Here is a 25,509-nt window from a genome sequence, read left to right as displayed (position 1 = left end):
TAACAGATGTAATATTCAGTGTTTATTTCCCTAATTCAAATTTTGATTTAAATCCATTGCTAAAGGGAGAGCATTTTTGCTGTTTGTTGTTAAATAACATTATTTTGCAACATGCTGTGACACTGGCTGATCAGATCATGCTAGACTGTTTTCAGGTCATTTCACTTGTGGATTAGTATAGATCAAAGTGATTAGTGTTTTGGGTGTTTAAACGTTATAAAACTAAAGGGATGTTACATACATTGTTTTAACTTATCTGTTCCTGTTATAATGTAATAGCAAACATTTAAAGCGTAAATACCCCTGTAACTAAATAACTCATCAGACATCAAAGAAGCCTGGTGGAATGCTAATGATGGACTTTATCAGAACGGCCATTGTGTATGATGACCTGTAGTCAAAAGACTAAGTGCATTCCTCACTCATCGTCATCAAAGGAAAAGTCCATGTTGGTAGAGAGACTGTCAGCTTGTCTTCTGTGAGAAGATATAAGAACGGATCCAAAGAAAAATCCTTCATCTCTGGACTGTTTGGATTCTAACAGGGCAGAATAGCTGAATGAGAAGACTGAGATCCCCAGAGTTATTCTGGGTAGCCCTGAAAGACTTTTGGGAAACTGGCCATTTATTACACCACTGCTACCATCTGAAGTTACAAATTGTGATTCACCTGTTGTTATATTTTACCTGCTTTAATTTCTCAATAACTCATTCTTTTTTCTTAGTAAACTAACCAGAGATTTATTAGCTATAAACTTGGCTGCCATCATTGTCTTTGGTATAAAATGTGGAGTATCAATTGAGCTGGGGTAAGTGGCTGGTCTCCTTGAACTGGGAGAAACCAGCTGTGGTGTGATTTTAGATTTAAGTACCCTTTTATCACAAAGTCCAGTTTGTCTGAGTGGCAAGATAGGCTGGAGAGTCAAAGGGTCTATGACTCCATGGCAAGACTGGTATCGTTCTCCAAATGTTCACATTTGTTACTGACTTGGTGAAATCTAATTATAAAACATACCACCAATTTGGGATGTCTGCCCTTGTTTTCTGACAATCTGAGGTAGGCACTCACAGTTGTGAGCCACTCCAGATAGCGTGACACATGCAGCATAAAGTTAATGGATAATAAAACAGTTAATTTACTATGTTTGACTGTGAACTCCAGCTGCCAGTAATTTGATTGATCATTCTGGGATGAGAGGGGTTTACTTGTTTATACAACAAATGACAATGTTTGCCCTGTTTACCATGGTGACCAACTGTAAATTTCAGTTAACATAACATATTGCAGGATTTCACACTTTGTCAAGTTACAGAGGAAAAAGAGCCACCATATGAAATCTCATGATATACTCAATGCTTGGGCCCCAAAGCAACTACTAAAGCCTAAAGTTAAGTATATGCATACACGTTTGCATGATTGGGCCCCTTGCATTACTTTTGATATCTTCAAAAGTGTTTTACATCTATTAATCAATCCATACAACAACCCTGAGAGGCAGGTATACTGATTGTGAGATAATATGATATCAATAAGCCCTCAGTCCAGCAAAATACTTAAGAATATGCTTAACTAAGAGCAGATGGGTAGCCCTATTGAAATCAATAAGTTTTTAAGGGCTTTGCTGGATCAAGTCCTATATATAAGCAAACAAGTAAGCACAATCTTAAGGTGGAAGCAAAACACTTTAAAAATACGTAAGAAAACCTCTATAAGAGATGAAACCTACAATTTGTCCCCCCACTCACACACCTCCCCCCCCAAAAAAAATTTTTTTTAACAGTTTTCTTTAGAAAGTTTGCAACAGACATGTTTCTTTAAATAATTTGTATCTTTCCATTGTGTGTGTAGACACCTATTTATTTGGTACTCAAAAAAAAAAGCTGGGGTACTGGCATTGATATTATCTTTTAACAAAAATGATACTGAACATTAAGATCTTGATCCTGAATTCCTAATTCAGCGGCAGATGGGGGTAGAAAACACCAGTAGTTAGATGGACTTCGCAAACAGAGAGAAAAGGGGGGAAAAGGTTGTTCAGATTACGGCCCACAAAAGTTTGCAATGCCCTTTAATAGATGATGCTGATAATAAATGTGATACACATTGTAAAGCGCCAAAGAAACATGTTATAACCTTTTTTGCCTCATTGTTTATGATGCAGGTTACACACACACACACACCACAGGAAGAATAGAAAGCATTGTTCTCAAATAAGATACTGCAGGAAGGTTTCAAAGTCCCAGTGATGTGTATCTGTTTTCACAGCAGGATCGCTATTTGTATTGACTGACTCAGAACTTCTGCCTCTTATTTGCCTAGTGTTATTTGCATGAATTTTCGCATTGGCCTTCATGATTTTCAACATTAAATAAAAGATGAACCCAATAAAAAATATTAACATTTTGGGGATAAAAATCATATTCACTAAGTTTCAGAGGCTTATCCGCTGCCCTGCTCCTCTGGCCCAATGGTGCATTTATATCTGAATAATTATGATGGAAACAGAAGCTGTGACCATGGGGTTCACTAATGATAAATCATAAATCAGTCCCAGAGAATGAGAGAGTTCCTGAAGATGAGGACTAGGTAACATTATTTCCTAACCTGACGTTAAGGCTTTGGGCCCAGATCTTCAAAGGTATTCAGGTGCCTAATTCCCATTGATTTCAATGGGAGTTAGATGTCTAAATATCTTTGAAGATTTGGGCTTTAGAATCATAGAAATGTAGGACTGGAAAGGACATTGAAAGTGAGGTCATCTAGTCCATCCTCCTGCCCTGAAACAAGACCAAATATATCTAGAACATCCCTAACCGGTATTGTCCAACCTGTCCTAAAGAACCTCCAATGATGGGGGCTTCACAACCTTGATTGGTAACTTATTCCAGTGTTTAACTATCCTTATAGTTAGAAAAATTTTCTTAATATGTAACGTTAATCCATCTTGCTGCAGATTAAGCCCATTAATTTTTGTCCTACCTTTAGTGGACATGAAGATCAATTGATCATCATCCTCTTTGTAACAACCCTTTACTTAGTTGAAGACTGTTATTTGAGCCTCCCTCGGTCTTCTTTTCTCAAAACTCAACATGCCCAGACTTTTTAACTTTTCCTCAGATGTCAGGTTTTCTAAACGTTCTGTCATTTTAGTTGCTCTCCTCTGGACTCTCTCCCCTTTTTCCACCTCTTTCTTCAAGTGTTTTGCTCCTAACTAGATATGCATGTTTCAGAGTAGCAGCCGTGTTAGTCTGTATCTCCATATAGAACAGGAGGACTTGTAGCACGTTAGAGACTAACAAATTTATTAGAGCATAAGCTTTCGTGAGCTACAGCTCCCTTCGTCGGATGTTTCATTAAGTGATGAGTTTTGTGTGTGTTTGCAGTGAGTGCAGGTTTTGTGTTTATTAGTGAAGGAATGTTAATGTGGTGTGCAGAGCGTTTTGCAGCAGTGACAGCCCTAGTACCATAGGCCTAGAATGGCTGACGGGTCATTGGCACAGTGGGCTCACTGATGTGAGTTTATATTGGGGTGAGAGACAGATCCGGTGGGAGGGCCCCGCAGGGGCTGTTCCTCGTGCCGGCAGGGGTGATGGGGCTCGGTGCTGTAGGAGAAGTGGCAACTGGTGGTTGATTCTCACCCCCAGCCACTTGACAGGGGTTGGTGTCTTCTGCCTCTGGCGACTGCTCTCACAGCCCTGACCCTGGCTGCTGGGAAGGTCAAAGGGCCTCTGAAGCCAGAGTTCAGAAGGTCAAAGGTCAAGAGGTCACCGAGATGTCTGACTCCACCTACCCTGAGGCCCATGGGCCAGGGGTCAAGCGGCCGGGCTCACGGACAGTTCCTGGCCCACAGGGGTCAGAAGGTCACGGACAGGCTGTAGTGGGTCAGAGTTCAAAGGTCAAATGAGATCGGTCGGAGGCACTGAGTTTTCCGACCTCTGACGGGGTCAAAGGTCAAAACGGAGACGTAAACGTTTTCAGCCTCTCCCCCTCCCGAAAGGGCCTCCATAGCTTATTTCCGCTTCCGGAGCCAGTCTCGGGCACTTCCGTGTAGACCGGCAGCCGGAACCTTAGTGTCCCGGCCTGGCGGGGGGCGTTTCCGGCCGAGGCCTTTCCGCCCGACTCCCCGCGCGGCCGCCCCTCGCTCGGATTGGCTGCCGGGCTGGGAGGAGGCGCTGCCATTGGCTGCCGAGGCGGCCGGCCTCGCGGTTGCTGCGCCCGCCCCCCGGCGGGCCCGGAGCGGGGAAGCCGGCAGCTGCCGGCGCGAGGAGCCGCCGGTAACCAGGGGTCGGGTCCTTCCCCGCCCCCTCCCGCGGACAGGCCTGGCCGAAGCGGGGCCCGGCCCCCCGCTCTCGTGGCTGCCCGCGGCAGGTGCCCCGGTCTCGGGACCCGCTGTCCCCAGGCCCCCCCCCTCTCCTGGGGCTAGGGGAGCCGGGCCCCCTGGGTCCGATCCGGCCATTGGCCCCTGCGGCGGGGGCAGCCCGTGCGCTGTGACCCGGGCGGCGGCGCTGGACCGCAGGGTTTGCGTCCACACGGCGCCCCCTGCGCTCCGGGGCCGGCGGCGGGCTCCTGGCGGCCCGCGGGGGAGGAGGGTGTTGATGGGGGACGCTGGTGTCTCCTGTCTCTGGATTTTCCTGGCGCTCCTGCCTGCATCTTATTCCAGCTGTGGATTGTCACAACCCTCCCACCCCCCTGAGACTCCCCCGGCAGGGGCTGGATCTGCAAAATACAACGTTGTGCTGTGTTGCCCCTCTGAGCTGACCGCAGTCACAGTTCTGTCCCCATAGTGCCATGGCCCACGCTGCATCTAGGAACCCCCACGGCTTTGTAGAGGGCATCTTTTGTGGTGGTGGTGGTTTTCTGGGTGACTGAATGGCATGCCAAACATTTCCTGTCTTTGTAACACCATCTCTCAGTGCCTAAAGGTCGGACCATGCCTCCTGGGAAGGCCGGCAATAAGGAAAAGCTGGTGCTCCAGTGTGAGTGGGAGATGTGCACCTATGTGGCCTCTAAGATGGAGGAGTTTTGTGATCATGTGTCGGAGCATTTGCAGCTGCATCTTCGTGGGGAGCACAGGGATGAGATGAACCCTCTTGGTAAGGGACCGTGAGTGCAATTAAAAACTATAACTAAAATTGGACTCTTGGGTTGGAAGAGCCATAAGGTGGGTCATCAAGCTCCCTTCATTATTCTGAACCACCCCGGTAGACATGGAGAAATTTCAATAGTGAATTTCCTAGTGAGGGTGATGCCATAGTGACCACTGGAGATAACGTGTTCTGCATTCTGGTAAGAAAATAAACCTTCCAGCGGATCTAGTGTGCTCTGCTGTCAATTAACCTATAAACCCTTAAATCGTAATCCTCTTCATTATGTGACTTCAGTTAAATCTATGCTGGGCTTTTCAATGAGATGCTTAGCAGCATTAACTGATATATATTTTTAAAGGGTGATACATAGTCTAACATTCTGAGCACTGGACTGGGATCTGTGAACATCTGAGCTATTAAGAGAGCTAAGGAGATTTATTTTTATTTTTGTAAATAGTTGATGTTTGTATTGACTGTCTTGAGTGCAAGGTATTGGCTGCCTTTGTAGTGGATCATAAGCCAGAGGCTTAGCCTTCTAGAACAGAGTCCAGAACTGAACAAGTAGGAAGATGAGAGTTCTCTTCTCACCATAAGTAGGTGGTCCCACCGGTTGCAGGGAAGGAAAGCTATGAAGAAAGCTTGCATCTTCTCTTGCTCATGGGGACTTAAGCGTTAACAGGGAGACAGTTACTGACAAATCTGTAGAAAATGAATGTGTTTCCTGTTTATGTTGCAGAAGAATACACCTGTCTGTGGCAGGAATGTGGCTTCTGCTCCCCAGAAAGCTCTGTAGACCTTGTCCGCCATGTTTACTTCCACTGTTACCACACTAAGCTGAAGCAGTGGGGGCTGCAGGCCTTGCAGAGCCAGTCAGATGTGACCCACTGTCAGCTGGACTTCCAGAGCCGCAACATCATACCTGAGATCCAGGAAAACTTCTTGTGTCTGTGGGAGTACTGTGAGGTGAGAGCAACAGGGAGGGGATCAGCCCTCCTAAATCCTGTCTCTAGGTGTGCAGTCAGGTGGGAGCAGGAGAAAAGGAGGGCTTAGTCTCACACAGTGTCAGCAAATCTCCAGTTCCCGAGCATTCAATCTGGTGTAACCCTTGAGAACTCAGCCCAGTTCAAGTGGGGGCACAGACAGGGCCTTACGTGGTCCAAGCCAACAAAATCTCTATTCTAGGGTAGGGAGATGGTCTCAGCATTACGAGCACTGCAACCATTTTGGATGCCTGGATTGTGCTTTTCTGTGTTTTCCCCAAGGGAGAGGAGGGAAGAAGCTCTGTCAAAGTTGAGCTGTATCAGAACTGCTAGTATGCATGTGCTGACCAATATTCTTGTGTTTTTGTCTCCCCGCAACAGAGATCTTTTGATAACCCTGAATGGTTCTACCGGCATGTGGAGGATCACAGCTTCTGTTCAGAATACAAGGCAGCTGGGAAGGAGAACCATGTGGTCTTTTGTGGCTGGAAAGGTATTTGATTTTATTTATGTTACAGTAGCACTTAAGAACCCCGGTCATGGACCAGAACCTCATTGTGCTTGGTGCTGTACAAACACGGAACAAAACACAGTCCCTGCACATGTGAGAACCTGAAAGCTCTCCTGGGGCAAGGCTGAGGAGCAGCTGACAAATGAGAAGGCTTTGCACTTCGGTAGCTCCTTTCCACTGAGGCTCTCAAAGTGCTCTCCATTTCCCCACTGGTTGGCTCCAGAAACCAAAATACAGTGTCAGCTTGCTGGGGTGCCCACGGTATGTCAATGTAAGAGTGAAGAATATAACCTGGGACTCTTGCTTCTTAGTCCCCAGCCCTTTTGATTTAGACTTCCCTCCTTCCTTTGCTAAGGGGTTCTCAGTCCCTGGAGTGTAAAACTGCCCAAGAACTTCCCAACCCCAGTCAGAGAACTGACTGGAACCTGCCCACCATGGGTGGACTCAATACCCGGTGATTCCAGTTGAGGCATTTAATAGACTGTATCAAGGCCTCTGAACAGAACAGCAAGGGGGAAGTGCTGGTTTAACTGTAACAATAACTGCTGTCTTTCATGTGGACGTGATCATCTCAGCTGCTCATGTGTCCCGTGGAATGACAGATCTATGCTGTCTGTAGGCCTGTATCCAGTCTTCTACATATCTGCAGCATACTTGGCCTGGCTCTCCACTGGGGGCAGCATTAACCTCCCACCCAGCAGAACAGCAAGTTGAAGGCTTCTGCGTGGTTTGGGGCTGTTGAGTCCAAGGCATTTTCCTCTGCCTGTGCTACTGAAAGTTTCTCGGAGCTGTCCGGTCCTTTGCCAAGGAGCTAACCAATGTCTCTGCCTCTTATGCTCAGACTGTGACTGCACCTTCAAAGGACGCTGTAAGCTGCGGGAACACCTGCGCAGCCACACGCAGGAGAAGGTAGTGGCTTGTCCTACCTGTGGCGGGATGTTCTCCAACAACACCAAGTTCTTTGACCATATCCGCCGGCAGACCGCCCTGGATCGTAAGTGCCTGAGTGGGGGTGGGATTGTCCCTGATCTATCCTGTTGCTTCTAGCTGGGTCATTTGATTTGTCAGCAGCTATCTCTGTTCTAGGAGCAAGGCATTAGCAGGGCACGACCACTGTGAATGGTGGCACTGATTGGCTCTCAGGCTCACCAGAGAGACCAGCGGCTTGATAGGCCATTGAGACTGAATTCCCCTCTCAGGCAAGGGTGGGGCAGCACGGGAGAGGTTTGTCTTGCAGTATCCAGTGCCATTCTTGCTCTGTGGACATGGGACTAAAGTCTCGGGCTGGCAGGCAGGCCCTTTTGCCAGTGCTACATTCATTTAAAATCTCCTTGAGCTCCTTTGTGCCATACTGGGTGCTGGAGTCAGTACTGTGCTGTGCATTCTCCGCTTCAGGCTGGGCCTGTAGCTAAAAGTGAAAGGCGTTGCTGGTCTACCCATAGCTCCCTGCAGGGGCCCTGTCTACATTTCCAGCTCTCCCTGTATGTCCCCAGCTCCCATGCATCTCATTCCTGGTTAGACTTGTTTTGTGACCGTCCTTGAAGGCAGTACAATTGGTTCTGGGGTTGCTTCCTGAGTCATGCAGTGGTAGCACTGGGAGGACTGTGTGCACTGGAAGGCAAGACACTGGCTCTCTAGCCAGGGGCAGCGCCCACAGTGGCTGTGAATGAGGCGAAAGGGCTCCTGGCTCTGATATAACTAATTCTCTTCCTCCTGTGTGTTGCTGTCTGTGCTATATTCTCTTTGCTTTGTTCTTTCTGTCCTTTCCCCTCCCCCTTTGTGCACTCTCTTCTCTCTCCCCCCACCTTTCCCCACTGTTACAGAGCAGAGGTTTCAGTGCTCCCACTGCTCCAAGAGGTTTGCTACCGAGAGGCTGCTGCGTGATCACATGAGGAACCATGGTGAGTAAAGGCCCTTCTCTCTCTTCCAGCCGTCGCTCTGGCAAGTGCATTCCCTCTCCCCACTCCATGGTGATGGGCTTCCCTCTCGTTTTTCTCGAGCAGTAAACCACTACAAGTGCCCCTTGTGCGACATGACCTGCCCACTACCCTCCTCCCTGCGCAACCACATCCGCTTCCGGCACAGCGAGGAGCGGCCTTTCAAGTGTGACTACTGTGACTACAGGTGGGGTCCCTGTGATTGTACTTCCCTAGGGGGGAGTGGGTCTGGGGTTCAGAGGTGGGGCCTGGGTCTGTGTGGGGTGAAGGGAGAGCAGTTGGGTTGTCAGGGGCTGGGAGAGAAGCACTGATGGGCCGGGAAGGAGAATGAGGTAGGGGTCCCTCACGCATTTGGCTTCATTCCCACGTTCTTTCCTTTCAGCTGTAAAAATCTCATTGACTTGAGGAAGCACCTGGACACTCACAGCAAAGAGCCAGCCTATCGCTGCGAGTTCGAAGCCTGCAGCTTCACTGCGCGCTCCCTCTGCTCCATCAAACTGCACTACAGGAAAGTCCACGAGGTGGGGAGGGAACCCGTGGATCTGCTGCTGTTCCCGCTGTTTATATTGCAATAATGTTGAGAAGCTCCAAGCAAGGTCGCAGTCCAGTGTGCTAGGTGCTACACATACACGTCGTGAGAGATGAGCCCTACACTGAAGAGCTTGCAATCTAGATAAAGATAAAAACTGAGAGGAAGGGAATGCTGTCCTCCCCGCTAGACAGATGGGGGGAGTGAGGCACAGAGAGACCAAATTACTTGTCCAAGGTCATACAGGGAGTCTGGCAGAGCTGGGATTTGAATCCACATCTCCTGACTTCCACCAGACCATTCTTCCTCCCAAACCCGCCCTAGCCCTCGAGGTGACCATAAAACCCAATGGAAATTTCAGCTTCATTTTCCTCACCCACCCATGAACAATCCATGGTCACACTTGGTATCCATTAGCTCTGGGAGGAATTGACTCTTCTGTCCTTCCTGTTCCTCTCTCCACCTGCTGCAGTGCTAATGACTAAATGGGTTCGGATGAGACAACACAAGTTATCTGGGGAGGGTGGGTCTCTCATGACTTTCCTTCTGGCTGTCTGGTCTCTTTTGATCTCTGCTCTCTGGCTGGGAACAGGGAGTTGCTCCCCCTTCCAGTGCAGGGTCGAGGGCAGGAAGAGCAGCAGTTTCATAGATTCGTAGATACTAAGGTCAGAAGTAGCAAAGATGAACTGAACAGTAGGTGAGCCCTGGCAAGCAAGTAGCAGGTCCCTGCATTGAAGACACTAAAGACGCAGAGAACACTGACCAGAACTGGGCATACACACCCAGTAATTCAGGCTATGTGGTGTGTTAACATGTTTGCCTAGCATCTTGCCTGCTTTTTCCTGTGGCTATAAATGGTGGCTTATGGGATTTGAGTGGGAGTTCTCCATTCTTGGCCACTATCCACTAACCTAGCAATTGTGCTAATTTTATGAGCCGTCAGTTTGTATCTCCTTCTGGCTAATCCCTTGGGAGCACTGGATGGGGTCCGCCTGCCCCTGTTCCTCCCTGCATGGCTGACTGCGTGTGTTCTGCGGCTACTCTCTGGCATGGGGCAAGCATTTGAATACCTGTATTTCTACAGACATGAGTATGGCTCCAGTACTTAGCCCTGCCTCGGTGCAGGGGACAGGACTAAATGACCTACTGAGGTCCCTTCCCGTCTGACGTTTCTATGATTCTGTGGCCGCTTTGCAAAGCAGTCCCAAACAACTAGCAGCCGGGGCACAGGATCTCCTAGGTAATGAGATTCCCTCCATCCCATGGATTGGAAATGCCAAGCCCATCAGAAGTGTTACCAGTCCCCCACTCCTTTGCCATAATGATGCTTGCTATAAAACTTGTAGGATGTTTGTTCCTCTTGGAAAGCCTGGCTTCCCACAAGGCAGCTTGGGTTTGAATCCCATGACATTTACATCCTTCCTTTCTTCTCGCTCCCTCCCCAGGGTGACTCGGAACCCCGGTACAAGTGCCACATCTGTGACAAGTGCTTCACGCGTGGGAATAACCTCACCGTGCACCTAAGGAAGAAACACCAGTTCAAGTGGCCCTCGGGCCATCCTCGCTTCAGGTACTGGACCTCCAGCCTCTCGTGTGTGCAAAGCTCACTACCTCTCTCAAGCCACAGGGGGCAGTAGGGGACAGTCACGCAGGAGTGGAGGGCGTTGCTCCTGGGTTCTCTGATACTCTGGGTGCCGTATCAGTACCTAGATAGCAGCCTCCAGTGGCAGATCAGAAACAAGGGCTGCTGGGCAGCAGCCACGCTAATGCGGCTGGATCTACTGGGATGCTTGTGGAATTCGCAGGCTCAGGCTGCAGCCAGATCCAGCTCTCTTCAGCCTGAGAGAGTCACCCCAGTCTAAGCCCGGTCAGGTTTTGAGGATGCCTTATCCAGTGTAATCTCCAGCAAACCGCAGTCTCTCCTAGATGTTCCAGGGCTTAAAAGGGTGAGGAAGCAAAGGAGGGCTCTCAAATTTGCCCATGGAAACTGGACAGGACAAAGAAACCAAACCTGGCCTGAGTGGAGATGTAAACCCTCTATCTGGTGTGCGGCTGCTAACTGTTAGGGGCTGGGGATGAAAGGATTTACCCTCCCTGACAACGCCTCCCCCACTGCACTGCCTGTTAACACTCTGGGCGCTGTGTGCTGGGATGTCTGTCCCATAGGAATATCAGTGCTGCAAAATAACCTCCTTCGGGTAGCAACTGCCACTGATCGCCACCTAGCCTGGCGTTGGGTGGCTAGCACGATGGGCAGCACTCCAAGCAGTCAGTCCTCCCTCGGTAACTGCACAAGGCATCTGCCTTCCAGCCCCGTTCTAACCCTCCCTCTCTCTGGCCTGCCCAGGTACAAGGAACACGAAGACGGCTACATGCGGCTGCAGCTAGTGCGCTACGAAAGCGTGGAGCTGACTGAACAGCTGCTGAAGGACCGGGAGAAGCAGGGCGAGTTGCTGGATGGCACGGCGGAGTGCGTGGTGCTGACAGAGGGTGAGGGCAACTTGCAGGGGATCATCCTGGAGCCACCGGCAGAGGCCTCCCTGGAGGAGGCCAATGACATGGAATCACAGGTGGCCCCGCTGCCACCACCGGCCTATGCTGCTGCCAACCCTGACCCAGCTCAGCAAAGCACCTTCCCGAGAGCTGAGGCCTCGCCAGACCGAGAGTCCAGCGCCCCGCTCGGCCCCATCATCCGTGTGGTGAACAGGACCAACGAACGTGGGGAGAACGAGACGGTGTACTACGTCATGGCCAACGCACCCTCAGAGGAGCAGGCAGCAGTGCCCGGCGGCCTGGCCGGGGAGCCGGAGGAGAACGTCATGGACCGCCTACAGAAGACAGCTGAGGAGCTGGGGATACAGATTATGTGAGGCGCCAGCGCTGCCTCCCTGCACTTTGGCTTCAAGTAATTCAGGTGTCTCTCCTGCTTGGGAGGGCAGGGATGGAATCACAAACACTTTCCATCACCCCGCTGGGGTCCCTCCTCGTCCTTGATCATAAACCCAGAGGAGTTGGTGCTGCCTTCGGGAAGGTTCTGAGCACGTCCCCACCCAGCCTCAGCTGTCTCCCTTTGCCCTCCTGTCACTGAGGAGCAACTGCGCTGTGCTGGGTGACCTGATGGAGGAAAGCTCTGGTCAGCACCCAGTGGGTGAGAGGGATCAAGCTCCCTTCCACCAGCCTGGGAAAGGAAGGTGGCAGTGGATGCTGGGAGCAGCCTTAGATATTCTCATGGCAGGAAAGGGGATTCGAGCTAGGAGGAAGATGTGGAATAGTCTCCCAGCACAAACGCTTTGTGACTTCAGTGCCCTCCATCCCATGGGGAGAGGTTTGGGCTGTTTCCCCCCCACACCCCAAAGGTCCCTGGCAGATGGGTCAGACTCCTGCTGCTAAGAGACTCAGTCCCTGTGCTTGCTGAGAGCTCCGTGCTCAGCCAGAATCTCCACTCCTTTGGAGCTGCAGGTGGATTAGCTTACCTCCTGAGATGCTGTTTGGCCTTAAACAGGCTCATTCTGTCCAGTTTCTCGTTGCCCTCGGGTGAACAAGACGCCCTGACCCTGTCTCAGACATGTCGGAGTGTCCACTTTCTAGCTTGCTCAAACAGATCCCTTATCAGTATTTGCATTGACACTGCCCCGTCACCTTGTTGATCTGAGCAGGGGACAGCCGAAGGGTCCGTTTGTCCCTTTGCAGGCTGCTGCTCCCCCATGCACTGGTGGGGAGCTGGTGTAAGCTGGGGGTGCCCTTCTCAACACTCGGGGACCTTTGTGCTGCCTTCATCCTCTCCTCGGGTTCTTGCTCAGGGGTTTCCCCACACTGGGGCCTGGGCTCCTGGCTGTGCAAAGTGAGTGCTTTTATAATAAAAATAAATAAATAAAAGCCCTGTGTTCCAGGTCAGGTTGCAAGTGTGTGGTGTCTGCCGTGGCCCTGTCAATGCGGCTCTTGCACACCCTAGGGCAGGGATGAGACCAAGCAGTTGGGGATTTTCGTGACCGTATCCTTGTAATATCTAGGGTGCCGGTGACACTTGAGCTCTTACCATATCTCTGTGGCATGTCCAGTGATACAGAGCCACCTTCATGCGGCTGGAATCCCCAGCTTCGGCATAGGAGTGTCTGCTTTTGCTCTGTGCCTCCCATAGCTTTCCACACGCACGCTGTCTCATCAGATAGGATATAGCACTCCCCCAACCTTCTTCCCTCACGTGGACTACTCCGCCATTCCCATTGACCCAGAAACCTTTCCTTGCTTTAACATAAGGATCACTGTCGACCTGCAAGCAAGTCTCTACCACGGGACCAAGCTGTGCTAGCTGGCCTCTTTTTCTCTCCTGGGATCCCAAGGGGTCTCAGTTCTAAACTTCGGTTTGTAGATTTGGGAGACAACTCTACAACCCTCCTGCCCTCCAAGTCATCATTAGATGTATTTGCAATACCCTCATCAGTGAGGTGTTGACATACCATGCTTGTTAGGAGGTCTCTGTCTTGGCTAACCTCCAGCATGGGTAATTATGGTCTCCCGAGCCACTAATCCTCCTGGCCATTTCAGCGGAGGACACAGTTCTCATCTTCCTTTCCTGAGCCATTATATCGCAGTGTTATGGGGAATCAAATAGTGCTGCGTTTCCTCCCATAGCTGGGCACATTTCAGGGGCGGACAAAGCGAGGCCCACTTGAAAAGTTTGTTGTTGTTGGATGAAAGGCATGAGCCAAACATCATGTTGGGGGTAGTTTTTAGCAGGTCCATTGCAGATTGCTGTTGTCTAGCTTGGGTTGGTTCTGGTTGCTTGGCAGCCTGACCCCATCCTACTGGGATGTGGCAGGAACATGGCTGTAAAGTGCAGGTAAATAGGAAGCTCTGTCCCACCCTCGGACTGGTAGACGGGCTCTGGTGGTGATCAGTTCCCTTGGAGGTGCTGTGCTCTTTCTAATCCTGGAATAACCTTCCCTGCTCCACGCTGAGCCCTCGAATGGGGGCACCTGCTGCTCTCCCAGGACAGCTGTAATCGCCTTAACCAGCGTATTATGGAGCTTGTCTCACTGGGGAGCTGCCTCCTGGTACTGAGGGTGCAGCAAAGATGGCCTCTGCCAGCTGCATCTGGGGCCATGGAAGGTTCTGGTTTGTGCTGAAACCTGCCTGCCTGGCAGACTGACAAGGAGCCTGGAAGAGCTGAGAGCCCAGCTCAGGGCTTCTCTGCAGCCCAGATCCCTGGCTCTGGGACAGCCAGCTCAGCATGCTGTCATGGAGCTGGGGCTCCCATCAAGCTAGGTGGAAAACGATCATTCTGGCTTGTGGAGGATTTTGAAATTTGCGGATTTCGTTTTGGAATCTCAGGATCCTTCACAAAGCAGGATTACCGTTCTCTGCCTAGCTCTGACTGGCCTTCCCAGGCTGAGGGGCTGTCAGCGTGCACATCAGCACCGCTTCAGTTAAAGCAGGGCAAACCCCTGTGTGGGGAGGTCTTATTTCAGTGTAAGGGGGGCATTTTGGTTTTGTTTAAACATGGTTTGAATTGACTTCAGCTAAACTGCAGGAATCCTGGTTTAAACCCTAATAAGTGTCCACATGGCCTTTGGCACTGGCTTAACTAGATGGTTTAAAATCGCAACTTAAGTTAAACTGGTGTAACTCTGCCCTTCTGCTCAGGGCCAGCCTGAGTCAGGGCTTGGATGGGAGACCTCTAGGAAACCAATGTGATTTGGATACTCCTCCCACAAAGCAAGTGCCCCACCTGGAGACTCCCTCTTTTGGATAATACACTTGTGCTCATTAGAACATCCCATGGTGCCATTGTACCTCCCTGCAGTTTCTACTAGATACAGAATTTTTCTTCACTTCCTGTCCTAAACTGAGTAAGGTGTTGCAGTGCCCTGCTGGGCCTGTAGTTCTGGCATGCGTGGTGGGGGATTTTCCAAGTAGTTCTTCCATTGGTTGCCATTAGGGATTTACCAGTGGCAATAATTGAGGCAGGATTTTTGCTGGCTCACTGGAGAGCCCTGAATGGAGGGACCCTGAAGGGAGTCGGTTTTGTGCAGCAGGTGCACGGAAGTCAGGTGTCTTGTTCTGCTTATGACTCCGGGAAACAATTAGTGTGTGTAGGCTCAACGGACCATCCTCCAGCAATGGAGTAGGATTGTGGCCTCAGCAGCCACTGTGGTGTGGTGGTCGCTGCCTTTCCCGTTCCCTGCTTGCGTAGTTCAGCAGAGCAAAAGCCGCTGAAGCTCCAGGTTATTTCAAGGGAGAAATCACTTTACGATTCAACCCCCAGCCATCTGCTCACTTTCTCATTACAAACCCACTAAGAGCATAATTCACAGTTGTGTCCTGAAAGCAGGAGGTGGTGGAGGGCAGCACCCAAAGGGATGCTCTCTCTTCAGAATGTAGACGCTCACATTGGTTTCTCGTCCCTCAGATACTAAGGGAATGCCCATGCTATGGAGATTATACCAGCATCGCCCCATAACATAGACGCAGCCTATGTCACCGGAAGGAGTTTGCTTGTGTAGGAACACCACCTCTCTGAACAGCTAGCCATGTCAATGGAAGCATTCTTCCGTCCACATACCTGTGTCTACACTGGGGTTTTGTTGGCCTAGCTATGCCGGTCAGGCTTGGTTTCTTCACACGCCTGCCTGACATACTTATGCTAATGTAACTTTTGAGTGCAGACCAGGCCTGAGTAAAAGTGGGGAGGTGGGAAGGAAGGTGAGTGTCTGTTGGACAAAGCGTTCCCAGGCAGAGGTAGGCAGGGAACACAACCCCTCTGGAAATAGTTCAGACAGTCGTGATCAAAATCCTCTAGTGGTTTGGAGGCCTGTGTCAAATGGGTTTCTCAGTCCGATTCCCCACAGACAGAGATCAACACTGTGTGCATGCATGCCCCTTCACAACTGATATGTAGCCTCTGCAGAGGGGACAAAGGCGTGAAGGGGCCCTGGACACTGTGTCCCACCCCAGAGGTGGATTCCCAAGGCTGGGGTGAAGCACGCTGCCAGGAGGAGTGGGGTAAGCTTGTCCCGCCCATGCTGTAACTGGTGTGGATGGTCGGAGGATTTCCGGGTTGCTCAGCTGGCTCTAAATTCCCTTGAGTGCTCATGCAGCGAACAGCGCCTCCATAGAGGTTCAGCTCTCACATCCAGGCTGAGAGGAGACTGGACAGGGAGGCACCTGTGCATGTCCCAGAGGTCAAAGGCTAGTTTCCACCTTTCAGCTAGGTGAGTCCCATCTTGTATGCTTGGCATAACCTGGTTCTGATCAGTTGTACCAAGGATGCCTTCGCAGCAAGAGCATTCCAGGCAACAGAGCCTAGCTGGCACATTGAAGAACCAAATCTGTGCCAAAAGCTGCAGTGAATTGGGATGTCTCTAGCTCCTTTCCATGGCACTACTCAGGTCAAGGAGCCTGGGGCTCCACAGGTGGATATATGGGCAATGCAGCTGTCCCTGGAATGAACCAATAGAACCTAAGGTCAGGAAATACCGTAGGGCCCAGTCTGAAACTTCACTGGTGCTCCTCTGTGGGATTGTGGCCTCTGGGGTCTTTAATTGCTGCAGCCACAGCATAGGCTGCAGAAGGTAATCGCTTTGCCAGAGGATTATCTGCAGGGAACAGAGAATGGGGATTAAATGGAAGCCTCTTCCTCCAGTCCCCCCTCCCCTCCGTCCCCCCCACCCCCCGTCCTCCCCCAGCTACCGGACCTGTAAGGTGTCTCTGTCCTGAGCACATGGAAGTGAAGTTCCCCTCCGCCATGGGAAGGCTGGGTCAGGACAGAGCCAGACCCTGCTGGCAGCCAGCTCAGTCCAGCCAGCATCCCCAGGGTGAGGGGGAGATGGAAAAGCAAATACTACCTGTCTTTTGAAAGCTGGAGTCCAAGGCCAGTGGGAGAAGGACTGGAAACTTCAGAACAACTAAGGAGGGCAGTGTGTGGAGAGGGCACTGGACTGGGCCTGTGATGAGCACCATGGAGCTGGGACTCCTCGTCTTAGTCACGCTGGCTGGGTTTGGCTCTGGTGAGGAGGAGGAAGGTAAGTAACGGGGCGGGAGGCATTGGCTACACACAGTATGGTGCCTGAGAGCCACTAGGGAGGGAGCTAGCTGTGTCGGGATCCAGACAGCTCTGGTCAGTGTCCTTGCGGAGAAGAGCAGCTTTGCTTTGGTCACAGGGCAGCAGCTCTGTGGTCTGTGCAGAGTGCCCAGCCCAGAGGCTGAGCTAGTCCTGCTGGGATCCACCAAGGAAAGGGGGTGGTGGCTGCTTGTGCTTTCTCAGGCGCCCTCCTGGTGCTGCAGGGCCATGGGCTGGCAATGCTCTAAGCAGGCCCCGCTCTTTGTGTCACAGCCCGTGCAGCAGGGCACAGTGGGAGGTCACCCCTTCCCCCATGCCACAGAGCTGATGGTGGCATCACACTGAAAGTGTGCCCACCCCAGTCTTTGCCCAGAGCTGGGAAAGATCCTCCATTCGTGTCCTGCCAGTTCTCCCCAGCATAGGTTCCGTCTGGCGTTGAGTCACCCCTGCCTCTCGGGGGCCGAGGAGCTCCGTGCTCCTTTCTGTTTTGCTTCCCCGTCAGTGGAGAGGGCAGGAGTCGCTTCTCCAAACGGTGCCTCATGCCAAGGTCCATCTCGTCTCCCTGGCGTGCCCCGGGCTGGGTGGGAGGTTCTGGTGCTGATCTGGACCTGCTGGTGTTGGCACTCTCGGCCAGGCCCCGATACCCCCGCCCCTCACTGCTTCCAGACCCTTGCAGCGTTCTCAGGGTACAACTTCACCAGCCCCACTTCGGTCCCATGTGCAGACAGGAAATGCAGGTGCCACCTGCAGAGAATCCCTTGTTGGCAGCATCAAAGAAAAGCCATTGGGAACGCCATGGCAGGGCTGAGACCTCTTGGCAGGATCAGTTTGAGCTGCTGCTGCCTAGGGTGCACCTCTCCAGAGGATAAAGAGAGGGCGCCAGATCTCAGGCCTGTCACTCAGACATGCCATAAATGCCGTGGGAGCCAGGACTCCTGGGTTCTATCCCCAGCTCTGCCAATGACTCCTCGTGGCCTTGGGCAAATCAGTTCCTTTGTCTATGCCTCAGTGTCTCTCCTCCCACCCCCATACCTGCTTGCTCCTGGGGTGCTCCCCAAGAGGCCCCTCAGCATCCGTAAAGGTCTGTGAGGCCGTGAAGGGCCACGGGAATGCAGAACGCTACTTGGGGCCCTCAGAAAGACCTGGGGCTGACCCTGTTGCAGAGTGATGGCTAGCAGGGCCCTGCTTGATCTCCCAGCTGGCTTGCCTGGGGCTGGGGGATGTCGCGGCTCTGTCTGGAGCTCAGGCGCTGGAGCCTAGCCCGGCTGGGTGAGCTCGAGCCATAACAGTCACGCTGGCATTCTTAGTGTGCTCGCTTGAGCCTGGCTAAGGTGAGCCTGTCTACCTGGCTGGGAGGCTCATGCCAGCTGCAGTGTAGACGCACCCTGGCAGGTCAGTGCTGCTGCTGAGCCCTGGGGGGGCCTGGCCCAGCTAGGAAAGAGAATTCTGGGAGGTGGGGGTGGGAAACAGAATCGTGGGGGTGCCCTGGGACCTGGGAGAAGAGAGAGGTCCCAGCCCATCTCTCCCTGTTGTTCTGCCTTGATCGGTCCCCTCCAGGAAGCTTGGACACATACTGGTCTGGCACGGCCCCCATCTGCATGGGGGGCTGCAAAGGGAAACACAAGGAGCTGAAGAGGAGCCAGTGTGGGAATGGCAGCTGCTGCTGGCTGGGATACAAATCCTTCTGTCGAGGTACAGGGGTGCCGTGGGAAGAGCAAAGGAGAGGCTGAGTTTGGTGGGGGAGGAACTGTGCAGGAACCTCACTGATCTCACCCCAAATGCACTCGGACACTGGGAAACAAGTCTGAAGTGGGGGTGGGGGTGGGAGGCTGTCTCCAGTAGCAGCCCAGTGAATTTGTTTTGACAAATAGAAATTTGACCGATAACATTAATTTTGTTTTGGTGTCTCTGGAACTATTTGTAAATTTCGATCGAACTCAGTGAATAGCTTCCACGTGGAAAAACCCAGATTTGTTTTAAGTTGAAATGCTTTGTTTAGAGGGATTATTCGTTTGTTTCAACGTGGCATTTGGTTCTCAAATACAGCCAATTTTAAAAAAAAAATTTAAAGGGGGGTGGGTGAAAATGTTAAACGGTGAATTGAAATGAAAAAATGCCGTCAAATCAACCCAAAACATTTTGGTTGATTTGAAATGAATTGTTTTATTATTTGATGAGATATTTAAAAACAACAACAGTGGTTTTGATTCAGTTCAAACCTGTTTGGTTTTTGTGTGTAAGGTTTTTATATACAAACAACATATACATACATCTCTCTATGTGTGACCCCAAAGGCCCTTTTTATCTCCATCAAAAACTGTCTTTGGCTTGGAGAATTTGGGGGGCATCTGGGAAGTGAGAATTATGGGGCATTTCCTGAGGGTCCCCTTGGCAAGGAATTACAGCAGCTGTTGGCACCACGAGGTGTTGAGGTTAATGCAACAAGCCTGTGTCCTGGAGCAGGCTTGGTGGTTGAAAGGCTACGGGCTGGGGGTTGATGCAACATCTCTGTATCCTCGGTTTCCCGACATCCAGGAGATGGGCCAATGGATCCTCCTCTGGGATCTGGAGCATTTACCTCCAGCCCCTGGCATCCTAGCATCCATTTAGGCTCCATGTCACATACCCAGAGCAGTTTACCAGCACTGCTAGCATGCATCCAGGCTGTGGCAGATATCCTGGCCATCACGGGTCCCAGGAGCTATATACCTTTGTCATCCATAGCATAAGTTGTTGCCATCTCTTTGGGATCCAGACCCCCATGCCCAGCATGTCCCCCCAAGGATCTGGTATTTACCCTTGGCATCTTTCTGGGGCTGTGGAATTATGCCAGCAGCCCTTGGCACCCCAATGATGCCAAGCATGTATCCATGGTGTGCTGCTCTCTGGTGCCCCTTTGGTCTCTGCGGGGGTGGCGATACCTTCAGACTTCCAACTTGCACCATCCACAGGGACCTTTCTCTTCCCAGTGAACTGCGGGCGGCCAGAGGCAGACTTCAATTCCATGGTCTACGGCAATGACTGGTGGGTGGGCTCTGTGGTGCGCTACGGCTGCCGACCCGGCTTCCTGCTGGTGGGGGACCCAGCCAGTGCTTGCCAGTCCGATGGCCACTGGACACCTAAACCCACCTGCCTCCGTGAGTACTGCGCCGTGCAGCACCAATGGGCAGTAAAATGGGTAGGATTGGGAGGAGCTAATGTTCCACCCTAGAGGTGGCTGCATCACAGTGGTGGCTGGAGTGTCCCTTATCTGCCAATTTTCCACATGGGAGTCAGCATAGTCTGCAGGTCTGGCTGCACTGGGTGAGCTCCATTCAGACATCCCTAATGTGTGGCGGCGAGGGGGCTAATGGAGGAAACACCTCTGTCCCCACCCCTCTGCAGTCAGGAGCAGGGGGAGAGTGGGATGTCGCTCTCCTATCCCAGCCTGGGGCTGCACCATCAGCTTCACCTCTCTCCCTTAGGGGTCTTCCAAGCTCTGGAGAATGTGCTGGGTCTGCCAGGCTTGGGGACCTGCGCACTAAAAGGCTGCAGGGCTAGTTATTGGAACCTGGGGTACTGGTGCCATCGGCAGCCTGATGCCTCATCAGCCCTGAGAGACCAGCCCCACTGCTCTGATAACCATGGCCCAGCCTCATGCTAATAACTCCCGTGCTCTGTTCTCAGTGCCTCCCCCCAGCCCCGGGGTAACAGGGCTGCTGTCTCTCCCCAGCAGGGGTATGCCTGCGGGGCCGGATCGAGATTAATGAGCGGGACATCGACGGCAGCTGCTCCTCCACCTGCACGGACAAGACTCACCTCGGGGCCTTCCTCAACCACGGCTGCATCAAGATCTCCAACTGCGTCACCAAGCAGTGGGGCTGGACCCGCTGGTTCGCGCGCTGCGACTTCTGCGAGTGCGACTGCTACGTCCCCTGCTGTAAGTGACCCCGTCCCGTCCAGAGGGAGCCGCCTCCCCAGCCAACCTGATGAGACTTCCCTGCTGCTCCCATCCTATTGCAACACAATCGCTGCCCTGTGCTGGGTGGAATGTATTGGACCTGCTCTCCTGTGCGTGTGTGATCATGTCGCCCCCCTATTGGCTACTCCCCATAGAGTAAAAGCCCTAATGTACTGCTGCTGATGGAGATTCTCCTTTTGCTGTAATCGTCAGCCCTGGTGTTCTTTGGTCCTAAAGGTCCTGGGTTTTATGCCTGACACTGCACGTGTGTGGTTTGGCTGGTCTGCTTGTGACCACAGGATTAGTCAAGTTTCTTTCTTCACCTCTTGTCCTAAACATTGTTGGTGCAGGCTATCAGTTGCCAGGTTCCACCCCAGAGAGGCATGCCTTTTCCAGAGTGCCCCTGACAGCAGTATCTAAGAAATCTGATCCCAGTATGGAAAGGGCTACTGTCTGCCCATTTTGTGCCTTGTATAATGCAGAATGACTCTGCTGGCTGCACTGGGGTTACTCCCCGATTGGCGCCAGCTGAGCCAAGAGCGAGGAAATTGGCGACTTTGTTTTGCAGTTGGCTCCATGATCAGAGCAGGAAAGTGAGTTTCGCTCTGCTGCTCTTCACTGGCCCATGGAGCCGAGGGGAGGCAAGGAGCAGAAGCTAGTCGCATGCCAGTCCAGATGCGCTCGCATGGCACCCTTGACTTGGCGTGGGGCACGTGGGAGGGGGAGGGTCAGGATAATCTAACATCACACAGACGCCCATTGTCTGAACGTGTTCTCGTTACAGCTTCCTCCGGGTAGAGATCTGGGGTGGATGGATTCGTGGGGAGCTGTTCAGCTGTGAAGGGGAGCTCCGTCCCAGGAGGGGCAGCAGCCAGCCTGATGCTCACTGCACAGTAGGCTACCATACTGTGCCTCTCCCCGTCGGGCCAGACTCCTCCATCCATCTGTTCCCATCGCGCCCTTGGCACGATGCTGGCAGTGTGCTCGCGGAAGTGCGTGGTTGTGTCTGTCTCCTGGGCTGGAACCGTTTGCCAGCCTGTCTTGTTGGGGTGCAGCATCTGCAGAGGAAAGGACTGCCTCCCCCATAACTTAACCCTTTGCACCCTGCTTTGTTCCAAACAAGCACGTAAGGGGATGGGTATATACAGTCATCTTCCTGCTCTGCAGGGGGTTACGCTGTGGGAGCCAGGGACCAGAGTTCCAAAGAACAGGAATGGGAGCCAAGGACTCCAGTCTTGCCCTCTTCTGAGACCATGGGCAAAGGACAACACCGATCTCTGCCTCAGTTTTCCCATATGCTTAATGGGGATGAATAATACCCAGCACTGGGTGTGGGGGCATGTGGGGATTCGCTGTCCCTAACGATCTTTGAATGAGGAACGTCATTATCTCAGTGCTGCAGATTGCTACAGCCTCCCCCGTTGCCTCTCGCCAGAGCTGGAGTCTGCGTGGACAGGTTCCATTGGCAGCAGGTGCAGTGAACCAAACCAGCTGGCCAAAAGGGACTGCCCCTCCCTCCCTCCCACCTGCATGCCTGCCCTGGCGAGTCCCAATCCCTATCAAGGCAGAGGGGCATGAGCAGAGAGGAGCGGGGAGCAGAGGCCTTCAGCCTAAAGGAGCTTTAGTCGGGGGCAAACTGTGTAAAAGGTGAATTGTTCTGCAAGTGTCACCTTTGGCAGGGGAAATGCACCACCCACAGCAAGAAGGGAGAGGGAGCAGCTGTTCTACGTGGGGGAGAGGGTTGCTCCTGCCCTAATATGGGATTAGGCACCAGTTTCCTCTTCTGACGCAGGGGGATGGAAGGCAGTTGAAGGGAATCCCCTTCCTTGCCTGCTTTTCTGTGATGCCATGCTACTCCCTGGCACCCAGCAGCCTCTGTCAAATTTTCTCCCTCACCTAGCAGTTGGGGAGGGTCTGTGGGACACAAAGGCCTCAGCCAGTGGTGTTCTCCCTCCTGGCCTCATATGGGGTAGGCATGGGGAAGGTGAGGATTAAACGCTGGGTATGGTGAATGCTGCTCCTGCCCTAGGGGCATTGTCTCTGTCCCCTGGCTCCAAGCCTGTGACCATCACTCCAATAAATCTGTCTAGAGGTGACTGGTGTTTCAGTGTTATTGTTGGAGGCGTCTCCTCACCCTCTAGCTCCCGTCCACACTCCACCCAGTTAAGTCCCTGTGTTCAGAAGCCCCATCTCTTCTCCAGGGCTGGGGGTGGAGCTGGTTGGGAAGTGGGGTTTTGTTCCTGTGAAACAGTCCCATGAAAAAAATAATAGTTTTTATTGAAAACTATCTAAGAAAAAAGGGCCAGTTTTAACTGAAAAACCAGCACTCCCCAATTGTTTGGGTTTTGACAAGTGCCAGTCCCAAAAAAATGGGGACAAGTTGTGGCCAAAACTTTTTGGGTGCCAAAAAGTGAATGGGGGTGGGGTTTGTTAAGTGAACAACTGAAAAAGATCATTGGAAAGCAACGTTTCCCCTGGAAATGACGCTTTTCTAACACTGTATTCATTTTTATGAAAAAGTTTCCACTGAAAAAGTATGACCAGTTCTAAGTGTGAGCTGTGCTGGCCCGGGAGCCGTTTGCATTCAGACCGAGGTGGCAGTTCTCAGTTTGGCCAGCAGTGTGCAGCACCAAATGAGGATAACCAGCATCCTCTCCCCTGCCTGCTGTTAGTCCAGGTATTTCCAGAGTATTGCGGTCACTGTGAATTTAATTTGTAAATCTAACAGGACCAAAGCCAGTGAGTTCAGGGCTAGTGAATTGGGTGCAGGTTCACAGGCTTCCAGGGAGCAGTAGCTCCTTGCACTCCGGAGGTGACATACACAGACAGTGCTATTCCTTCTTAGGCATTGATACTCACCAGCTGCCTCTCCAGGGTATTCCTACCCCGCTCACGTGTTCTCCCCTCTCCTGTAGGTTCTGGAGCCCAAGCTCCACATTGCTACAGCTCGTGGAGGCATGAGGCTGATTGACGGAGACGGTTCATGTTCTGTGCCCACACTGCTAACTCAGCTGATTTCAGCTTTGGGCAGGCTTATGGGTGAACTCAGCCAGTAAAGGCAGCTGCTATGGCCAAAGAGTCACTGAGGGTGCCAACAGGAGAGAAACCCAGCTGGTTATTGGGCTTGCACGCAGAACATGTCCCACATACTGTGCAAGGCTGTGCCCGTAGCCCCCAGTGCTCTCCCCTTGTTAAAGGGGAATTTCAATTCCCCTCCTCTGTTCCTCCACAGGTGAGGCTGGAGGCTGTTCTTTACCCAGAGCTTCCTGAGCCTGCTACTCTACCACCTTCCTTCTCCAGTGAATCCACAGGCTGCTCCTCTTTGGGGTCAGCACCTTGAGGGCCTGTCCCAGCTACTGTTCCATCCTTATTCTCCAGCCGGCTGGGGCTGCTCCCAGGGAGTGGGTGGATGGTTTGCATCCCAGCGAGGCAGCAGCAGGGGGTTATGCTGAACCCAGTTTCCCCTCTCCAAAGGTCAGTGCTTTCTCCCATGGAAGTTGATGGCTGAGCTCCCGTTCATTGCAATGGGCAGCATGGGATTTAGCTATAAAGGCAGGTTTCCTTTTACATCCCTCTCTGCAGCAGCATTGCAAAGAGGGAAATTGGCCTCTCTGTAAGGAGATGAAGGCGACAGACCCTCCCCTGACTCTCCACAGCCACAAGTGCCTGTTATGTACCCCACGTCGGCAGGCTACCACCCACCTTGCCTGTGTACCCCCTTGCACCCAGGCCTCCTGTGCACCAACTCTTCCATCTAAACAAAGCTGCACATTTTGCTCATCCCCATGCCCGCTGCACCCCAATTATACCTGGGCTGCTGCCTGCGTAAAAGAAACCTACTGGTTCCTTCTGTGACCTTGGACCGGTCACTCCCTGTCTGTGCTGGAGATCCCCCAGCTGTACAGCGGAGATGATCTTCTCGCTCATCTGCATAAAGCAGTGTGAGATCCTCAGGGGAAAAGAGGACTTAGATGGGCAAAAATATTCTCCTTTGATTACAAACCCAGCCCCTGTGAAATGCAGCCAGCTCTGGGGGAGCCAATGCCCTCCCCAAGAGTGTGGGGGAAGGGGAAGCTAGGCCACTAGGGCAGGGATCTTTAACGCCCTTGCAAAGGGGAGAGTTCGTAGCCTGCAGTAACTGCACAGACCTCAGTGTATCCAGTGGGGAAGGGTGAAGGATGGATGCTGCTGGATTTGACCCTGTGGGTTCCAGGGGTTTTCAGCCCTGTCGACCGTCCTCTCCAGACAGAAAGCAGGAGACCTGTGGTTCATTTAGCCCCCTATCCCAGCTCCAACCAAAGCCAGCCGCTGGCACTTTAGAGGCAGGTGCAAGAAAGCCCCAGGTAGATAGATGTGTGATAACCTGCAAGGTCTCATCCCAATCCCTAATAGTTAGAGCGTGGCTTGTCCTGTGGAGTGTGAGGTGGGGGCTCCCTACTGGAATATGTTAACATTGAGTAGCCCTA

General features: G+C 52.1%; 2 protein-coding genes across 3 annotated transcripts; both read left to right on the top strand.

The window, feature by feature from the left end:
• The first annotated feature begins 3,997 nt into the window (after positions 1-3,997).
• Positions 3,998-12,935, top strand: LOC102947395 (histone H4 transcription factor). 2 transcript variants are annotated; one of them, XM_037882378.2, is made up of 10 exons: positions 3,998-4,274; positions 4,914-5,093; positions 5,824-6,050; positions 6,449-6,560; positions 7,420-7,572; positions 8,402-8,479; positions 8,582-8,702; positions 8,898-9,036; positions 10,490-10,614; positions 11,392-12,935. In XM_037882378.2, the coding sequence occupies exons 2-10, from the start codon at positions 4,931-4,933 to the stop codon at positions 11,912-11,914; spliced, it is 1,641 nt and encodes a 546-aa protein (XP_037738306.1). In that variant the 5' UTR covers positions 3,998-4,274; positions 4,914-4,930; the 3' UTR covers positions 11,915-12,935. The 2 variants fall into 2 exon arrangements, with proteins under 2 accessions (XP_037738306.1, XP_043389819.1); XM_043533884.1 differs by having other exon boundaries at positions 4,007-4,368.
• A 3,973-nt stretch (positions 12,936-16,908) lies between these two features.
• LOC122463561 (CUB and sushi domain-containing protein 1-like) lies at positions 16,909-23,138 on the top strand. Its single transcript, XM_043534131.1, has 5 exons — positions 16,909-17,065; positions 18,661-18,795; positions 20,073-20,240; positions 20,819-21,022; positions 21,828-23,138. The coding sequence occupies exons 1-5, from the start codon at positions 16,993-16,995 to the stop codon at positions 21,839-21,841; spliced, it is 594 nt and encodes a 197-aa protein (XP_043390066.1). The 5' UTR covers positions 16,909-16,992; the 3' UTR covers positions 21,842-23,138.
• The last annotated feature ends 2,371 nt before the right edge of the window (positions 23,139-25,509 follow it).

The sequence above is a fragment of the Chelonia mydas genome, chromosome 22 (assembly GCF_015237465.2).
Source record: "Chelonia mydas isolate rCheMyd1 chromosome 22, rCheMyd1.pri.v2, whole genome shotgun sequence".
In the NCBI taxonomy this organism is placed as follows: Eukaryota; Metazoa; Chordata; order Testudines; family Cheloniidae; genus Chelonia; species Chelonia mydas.
Note: the sequence above shows the minus strand (reverse complement) of the source record. Positions and strands in the feature narration are given on the sequence as shown.

What these genes read in the sequence shown, in the direction of transcription:
- LOC102947395 (XM_037882378.2), top strand. Translation starts at nt 4,931, where the DNA reads ATGCCTCCTGGGAAGGCCGGCAATAAGGAAAAGCTGGTGCTCCAGTGT. An exon ending in GTCTGTGGGAGTACTGTGAG is followed by an intron (nt 6,051 to 6,448) that starts GTGAGAGCAACA and finishes TCCCCGCAACAG; the next exon opens with AGATCTTTTGATAACCCTGA. An exon ending in TGTGACTACTGTGACTACAG is followed by an intron (nt 8,703 to 8,897) that starts GTGGGGTCCCTG and finishes CTTTCCTTTCAG; the next exon opens with CTGTAAAAATCTCATTGACT.
- LOC122463561 (XM_043534131.1), top strand. Translation starts at nt 16,993, where the DNA reads ATGAGCACCATGGAGCTGGGACTCCTCGTCTTAGTCACGCTGGCTGGG. An exon ending in ATACAAATCCTTCTGTCGAG is followed by an intron (nt 18,796 to 20,072) that starts GTACAGGGGTGC and finishes TTCTCTTCCCAG; the next exon opens with TGAACTGCGGGCGGCCAGAG. An exon ending in ACCTAAACCCACCTGCCTCC is followed by an intron (nt 20,241 to 20,818) that starts GTGAGTACTGCG and finishes TCTCCCCAGCAG; the next exon opens with GGGTATGCCTGCGGGGCCGG.